We start from the raw sequence: 7,581 nt of genomic DNA, 5'->3' as shown, positions 1-7,581 counted from the left end.
GGACAGAGCCCTGCTTTCTGGGAGATGGCTAAACACCTGCCTGCCAATGGGAAGTAATGAATTAATTCCTTGTTTTGCTTTGCTTGCATGCGCGGCTTTTGCTTTCCCTGTTCAACTGTCTTTATCTCAACCCACGAGTTTTCTCATTTTTACCCTTCTGATTCTCTCCCCCATTCCACTGGGGGGAAGTGAGCGAGTGACTGTGTGGTGTTTAGCTGCCTGCCAGGTTAAACCACAACAGGACTTAATGCTTTTGTCCACATTTATCATTAAACACATTCTCTTTTTTAAAAAGAGAATAATGCCCAGAGGACCATAAAACATCTGCCTTTCTAACAAAAGCTTTGTTTTTTGTAAAAAGGGTAAAAACCCCGATTTTCAGTAAATGATTTGGGACATCTGCCATCTTTACCTGCTTTTTACACTCTGTACATATACAATGCCAGTCTGATGGTTTCCCAAAGGACAAAAATCCTATTTATATGAGGAAAAAATAAAATGGGGTTTTCTATGAGGTATTATTAAAAGCACTCAAAAATGCACTGAGGGTTTTATACAGCGCAAACACAGATTTGCATTGACTCTTTAGCGTAGTTTGAGCCAATCCTGGAGGGCCGTTGTCACTGCAACAAAGCTTACAAGATACTGAATGTGCAGGTACACATGCGGAAACCACACAAAAATGCATTACTTCTTGATTTTCCATAGCTAACAAATTTCAATGATCTGAACATAAAATTACTTGTGCTAAAACCATATATACCGCTATAACAAACTGAAGTGATACATTGAGAAGTGGTCTTACCACTCCTTATCTAAATATCATTTACTTACAGTGCTAATCGCAAAACTTGATAAGCTTAGGCATTTGAGATTTCAGGGACCTTTGTGGAAAGCTTCACATCATTACCAGTATTGATGTAGCTGCACAGAAGCACTGATGTCCCAAACTTAAGACATCCCTCTGGCATCCCATACCATGTTTGGCACAGGACCAAACGGATGGGAAACTGCACTGAGCCCGGCTGGTTTTGCACAACAGTTGCTTCAGAACAGCAGGGAATCACTGCAGCTGCCTTCTAGTCAGGTGATGATGCTGACTTTACACTTGAGAACAATGTATTTTAAATAGAAAAGATAATTTCTCCTGAATTTGAAGGTCTTTTTTGCTAGTAATTAAGACAAAGTTTTCTAGTTAAGTTGATACAGAACAAGCAAGTAGGTTTTTCAAGCCCTAATCAAAGACTATTTAAAAGGTTTATTAAGTATTTTTTTTTTAGGAAATATGAAGATACTTGTTAGAAATACCAGATGGCTTTAATTACAAAGTAAATAAACTGTTAGAGGCAGCAAAACCTGCCTGGAAAAACTCACTACAGATTCAAGTTACACCATCTTCTCTGAAAACTATATCTGGGAGTCTCAAATCAGGTCACCGAAAACAGACATCGTAGTACTTATTTAGTATCTGTGCATATGCAGCAGCATCCTCTACACAGATAAGGGCTGCACAAGCTACTGTATCTCTACCCAGTATCACCTAGTCAATGAATTTCAGTCAATTTTATGACTCCTTCTCTTTCAGTTTTGTTCCAAGTTTTTAGTTATTTCCAAGAAGAAAAAGTAAGTCACATAAATGTGCTACAAATTTCTCTATTACAGATTTTATCTATTTAACAGAACCCAAAAGTGTTTTCATGTACTCTCCATTCTCCAAAGTACGGTATAATAAAACTATACCGTCAAACAAGAATTGCAGTACTCGAATAGAACTGCAAAACCACTGGTATCTAAACATCTTTGACCCTGGGCATCTCTGGAACACATACTCAGAACAACAAAAAAGTTTTCTAGAAATGAGCCGAAGACTACTTAGAGTTTCTAAGCTTTTTTAAAAAGATATTACAAACATATCTCCTTAACCTTCCTTATCTGAATGAAGCACACCAGCACCATTTGTTTCAGAATATAAATTGTATAGATATTTTTAGGTAAATATTTAGGAAATACACATTCTAGAAGTACTGTACAACCTAACACACAAATATTCAAGCCTTACTACATTAAAACTAAACAACAACAATTTTGCCTCAAAAAGCTTACCCCTAACCATCAAAGTAAGCAAAATAACCCTCTCCAGAACAGTTAACCACCTCTATGCAACTCTGTTTTTAAAATGGCTATGAGAAGTAAGCGGGAGATTAGCTTTTACAACATATCTTGCAAGTCACATTTTAAGGAATTTTTATTTTCAATACAAGCATTTAAACAGGCTAAACTTATAAAACTAGCTCCACTACCCCCATTTTTGAAGTAAAACTCAATTTGCTATAATTTGGAAATTAAAAATGCATCTTAGATTTCATTCTTTGCACCTGTTCAAGTCCAAACCCCATCCCCAGTCCTTAGCCCATAAATTAACATGCCAACTAGTTTATCATGATGCACTTAAATTACACCTGTCAATTACTTTCTAACATGTGCATCAAATCAGCAACACTTCCAACTTTCCAAGAACTAGAACTTTTAAAGTTACAGACTAAAGAATAAGTAGAATTTAATCTTAAGATTCCGGTACCTGTGCAAAATAACTCTAGAAGTTAGTTCAAAATTCTCTAATAAAGTATAAAAAAAAATTTACAAAAATCACAGTTTACATCAATTGCAACAAAACTCTTCCACTCCAGTGATTTTAGCATCCAGTAAGAGCATTAAGTCAGCTGCTTCTTCACTGCAGAGGACCCAGTAAAATCCTCTGCTCAATTTCATTACTGTACTAACATCTTTGTTACCTATTTGGAAGTTCTTCAAGGACCAAAACCCACTTCATATTTTACATATAATTTGCATGGCCTGAACCTAAATATGGTTCAGATCAAAAAAGCTCCATTAAGGTGTGGTAGGAGGGGGGAGACTTGAAACTTTGGCATTTAAGATTGCCTTCTTTGTCAAAATAAAAGATACATGACAATTCATCTCTAAATGCAATAGAAAATTTCTTAAATGTCATTGGTTGGAAATTTCAGATTTGTGAAGTTAAATGAAGAAACTTTAGCTAAGTAGTGAGGGGCCAATGTACGTAAAAGCTTGCCTCCTTTTTCCAGCTTTATCAGTTGCTATAGCAAATGATATTAACAGTCTTTATAAGAGTTTGTTCCTCAGAAAAAAATCCCAAGCAATATAGTTACATTTGACATTTTAACTTTCTACATTATACTTTTGTAGACATCAATATATATATTACATAATTTAGTTTTCACATTGTCTATTTTCTCTACATACAATGCAGAGAGGTAACAAATCTCAAAACTTAGGTGGGGATAGAGAAAATGGGGAAGAAGTTTATCGCCCCCATGAAGATAGGGAAGAACAAGGACACTCCCTTTTCAAACCAAAATAAGCTCAGTTAAATAAGGAATGAAAACTGTACAGAATGGCTTCAAGTGAGCTTGTGATAAGTTAACAGTGCTAAGTGCAGGGGAAGAAAGCCTTTGTCTACAATCACATACTCCCACTTTCATCTTAGAGTCTGGAAAATAGCATGAGCCATACAAGTCCATGTCAATTTAAGTAAATTCTGTTCCCTCTCTCCTCTCTGTAGTTACATAAGCATCTGATAAGCATCATGTGAGAGAGTTGTGCCTACAAACTCCCCTCCCCCGTGATATCTTACAAGTGATGCTATAGGCCAATAAACCAAGTAATTAGAAACACACCTTGTTTTATACAGGTCTGGGCAAGAGTAAATAGCTCAGGTGATCTCTCCTCTAACAACTGCTGGTGAATATTCACATATCTTAGAGTCCACCAAGATAATGTCTGAAAAAAAAATATGAATACTTCAAATTAATAACAAGTATAGAACCTTTTTAAAGAAAGAAAAAAGATAAGTGGCTTCAAAATATAGATTTCATAATCTATTCAGTTCTAATTTTAAAAAATACAAACCCAACCAAAATAGCTGTTTTACATAAAAAGTGAGCACTAACCTAGCATAAAGATGAACATATTCAAGCAGCTTTACAGTGCTCTAAGAGTTTGATGGGCTTTTCCTCTGTTAATTTTTCTAGCTGCTTTTTGAAACCTGCAAATATTTAGGACCACAATCTGGTAAGAAATGCTATTAACAGAAGATAAAAAAATACTCGTGTGTGCTTATTTTGGAGCAGCCACTTGCTACTTTGATTTCATACCTCCTAATCTTGTAACAGAAAGACCAAAAAAAAAAAAAAAGCTGTTTCCTACTTATCTTCTTTCGTGTCACATTCATGATTTTAATAGACAGCCATGATCTCACACTTCAGTAATCTTTCCAGCCTGAAGAGTCCTAGACTATTTAGTTACTTTTTGTATGGAAGCCATTCAGTATTTCTGATCATCTATCATTACCCTTCTATGCATTTTTTCCTGTTCTGTTTAATTTTTTATTTCTTCAGGTGGGGGTAGAAAGGAGACAGAGAGGTGGAAGAGGACCAGAACTGCTCATGAGAACACCTTACAATCACAATTGAAAGTATTAATGTTTGTATGTGGAATTTCAGAAGGGCAAATACCTTACTGAACTAAGTAATCATTCTATAGCAGAGCTGAATTACAGCTCAGCAAATAACTGATTTTAGAAAATTGCGTACACAAAACGTAAGTTCTGCAGCATATCTTATCCCTCTCTAGCTGCACCAAGTGGAAATGCATGGAATAGCTAATTGATAATATAATATTCTATTCTCAAAATTGTACTTAAGATTATCATCTGTGAATATAGGGCATACCTCTACACAAGCTCTAATGATTACTAGTTATTCTGCTACTGTTAGCACGCCAATCATTTTCTATGAAACTGATGTCTGAGCGCTTCTGAGAGGCACCTATCTTCTGAACTTTTTATACAGGTATGCTTACATCAGACCGACCTAAGGGCTGTACAGTATTCAAGCAAAAACATCTAAACCAATCACATACAGTTGACTGTAATGTCCCTAGAAAGGAACCATCAAAAAGAATAATGGCATCTATTTCAAAAAGCAATGAAAGATGACTTTTTAGTTTGTTCAGCTTGATATCAAAGCACACAAACAACAGACTTTATGAAACAGGTCAAATCCCAATATTTCATCACTTATTTAGAAAGCTAAAGGCAATTTAAGTAAGTTTCAAATTACTTCAGTTTAGCTTTATATAATGAAGTATTCATTTTCCCACACAACTGAGTATCCAGCTTAATGATACAATTTCCTGAGGCCTGATGCTTGCCACTCAGAAATGTTACAATCAGAGAGAACATATTTATAAAATTTCAGGTAAACCAGCTGAGCTCTGTACAATATTCTATCAGCAACGTTAGTTTTTTGGGAGCCAAGTTAAGAATTTTTGGATGATTTTTAAGCATTTAATCTTCCATGTACAATAGCATTTTTGAATAAAACAGAGCTTTATTAATGCATTAGATAATACATTTCAGAGCATTTTACCCTGTTTTAAATTTATTTGCACTAATCTTAAGAAGCAAAGGTATTGAGATACTTCCTTTGAATCAAGCTGAAACGAGAAAGAATGGCAAGCTTTAATTGCTACACTAACCTGTTGATGAAAGTAGTTTTTATCAGTTGCTGCCTTTGAACTACTATCCAAACTTGATGTAGCCACAAGTAATTGGACCTCCACTGGGTAGAAGGCATCCCCCTATTATGTCAGTCTGAGGGGAGGCAGCGAGGGAATTCTCTATACCAGGTACATTTTCTGCCTCCCTGACCGACCCAATTGCTGAAATTCAACAGCACTCATCTGTGAATAATAGGGAAAACGATGGAAGAGCTTGGCTTCCAGAAATGCAGTACAGCCAACATCTACCACAGTTTAATTCATCACTCATACAAAGACCCAGCTGGGAATGGATGTTGTCAGCCAAGCATAAAGAGGGACCATGTGGCATTTTGATCTCCAGCCAAATTCTGTTCAACTGGAATGCAATAAAGAGAAGTTGCTGCTCTTAAAAGTCTCCCAGTTCCAGAGAGTCCTGCTACCAATCAGCCTGCTGCTAAACTACAAAGGAGGTAGAGACAAAAACCCTCTCAAGAAGAGGATCATCATATCTTCTTGTTTTTAATGTACAAGCACAACAAAAATTAAGGTAGCTTCCACATGGATGCCTGCAGAAGAGGTAGAGGACAATGACAAACCAAAGAGAGGACTTCCTTGGCATCTAGAACTCATGACTTAGAATTCATACAGTAATGGTTAACAGTATCCCAAAGCTTGTTAAAAAGGACACGGTATATGTATGCTGCATTATAGTGCATTCCTCCCACCCCCCCCTCAAATAATGTCACAAAGTATGTGTCTTTTAAAAAAGTTGCTTCCTATTAAATTTTCTATTTTTTCCAGGTAATGAAGGCATCTTTCTTCTCTTTTGGGGAAGACAGTGAGAAAATAGCTTATCTTTAAGAAAAAGGTACTTGCGTCTAATTGTAATCACTTTGCCTGAACTGTTTCTTAGAGGGAAAAACCTCAGAGCTAGAGAAAAAGAAATGGAAATTGTACTGATTCAATGAGGTATGAAAAAAAGAATGAGAACATCAATTAACGAGTAGCTGGCAGTCATAATCATTAGTCACATATTTCTTACCTGAAGAGATGCAAGTTTGTGTCTTGAATTCACAAGGATTATCCTGGCTATAAGCAGCAAAATAGGATGAGAAGTCAAGGTATAGACTGATTCACCATCTAGAACCAGCATCTTCAGAATAGCTGCATGCAGCATTTTTGGCTGAAAGAAGAATTAAAAAAAAAGACAAGTTTCAGGAAACAGAAGTTTATAAACAAATCATGTAATACAGAATTAGGAAAAATAACTACTCATGTATTTAAGGAAAAAGTCTGCTCAACACATTAAAAAAAAAAATCACCGTCTCTTGGAGTCTCAACCTTTTACCAAGTCATGGTGAATTCTGCCTTGTTTCTTGCTGTCCAGATACACCATATCAACATGATCTGATTTCCTCCCACCTGAAATGCATATGTCCAGTCAACTCTATCCCCAAACATATTCCAGTAATATAATCCTTCCCATGATCTAAGGAGAAAAACTTCTGGTAAATCCATGCCATTCAATTTGTAATCACAGAAATAAAAATAATTTGTTAATTAAATTAATCCTACAGCACACAAATACACTAGATATTCCTCCAGTGATGTCAATGTGTTATTTTCCGCTTTCCCCAGAGGGAGCTTCCTGTTGGAATGGCATCAGGGCAGCAATAGTAGAGTAATTCTTCCCTTTGTCCAATAAATAAAAACCTCTCTCTGCTTTGAAAGCTTTCCTGTATTACGTTCCCTACAGTAATTCTTTTACTTAATGGGCTTGAGGTAGCTCTCCAGGGAATCTGTCTCTGTCAGATGACAGTCACCTATTCTTCTCTCCCTTTTAATGCAATGAAAGCAATCAAGCAGTTTATCTTCAGACTTAGGGAGATGTTAGTTCATCAGTTCATTCCTGGTTCTCATATGGCAGGTTTCCTTTGCAAACTAAAAAAAGTAGGGCTTTTGTTTTCAGTGGTATGAAAGGGGCAAGGAAAGGGAACGGGA

The 7,581-nt window shown here is 36.1% G+C and overlaps 1 protein-coding gene across 1 annotated transcript in view; it reads right to left on the bottom strand.

Annotated features, from left to right (window-relative positions):
- The window catches only part of TTC27 (tetratricopeptide repeat domain 27), a 138,114-nt gene that overhangs the window by 113,699 nt on the left and 16,834 nt on the right, over positions 1–7,581 (bottom strand). The window contains exons 4-5 of the mRNA XM_009331099.1: positions 6,623–6,763; positions 3,717–3,819 (exon numbers count right to left, since the gene is read on the bottom strand). Coding sequence (XP_009329374.1) covers positions 3,717–3,819; positions 6,623–6,763 — 244 coding nt within the window. The remainder of the gene's footprint in view (positions 1–3,716; positions 3,820–6,622; positions 6,764–7,581) is intronic.

Source organism: Pygoscelis adeliae, unplaced genomic scaffold (assembly GCF_000699105.1).
Source record: "Pygoscelis adeliae isolate BGI_AS28 unplaced genomic scaffold, ASM69910v1 Scaffold218, whole genome shotgun sequence".
Taxonomy (NCBI): domain Eukaryota; kingdom Metazoa; phylum Chordata; class Aves; order Sphenisciformes; family Spheniscidae; genus Pygoscelis; species Pygoscelis adeliae.
This window is presented reverse-complemented; position numbering and strand designations above follow the sequence as displayed.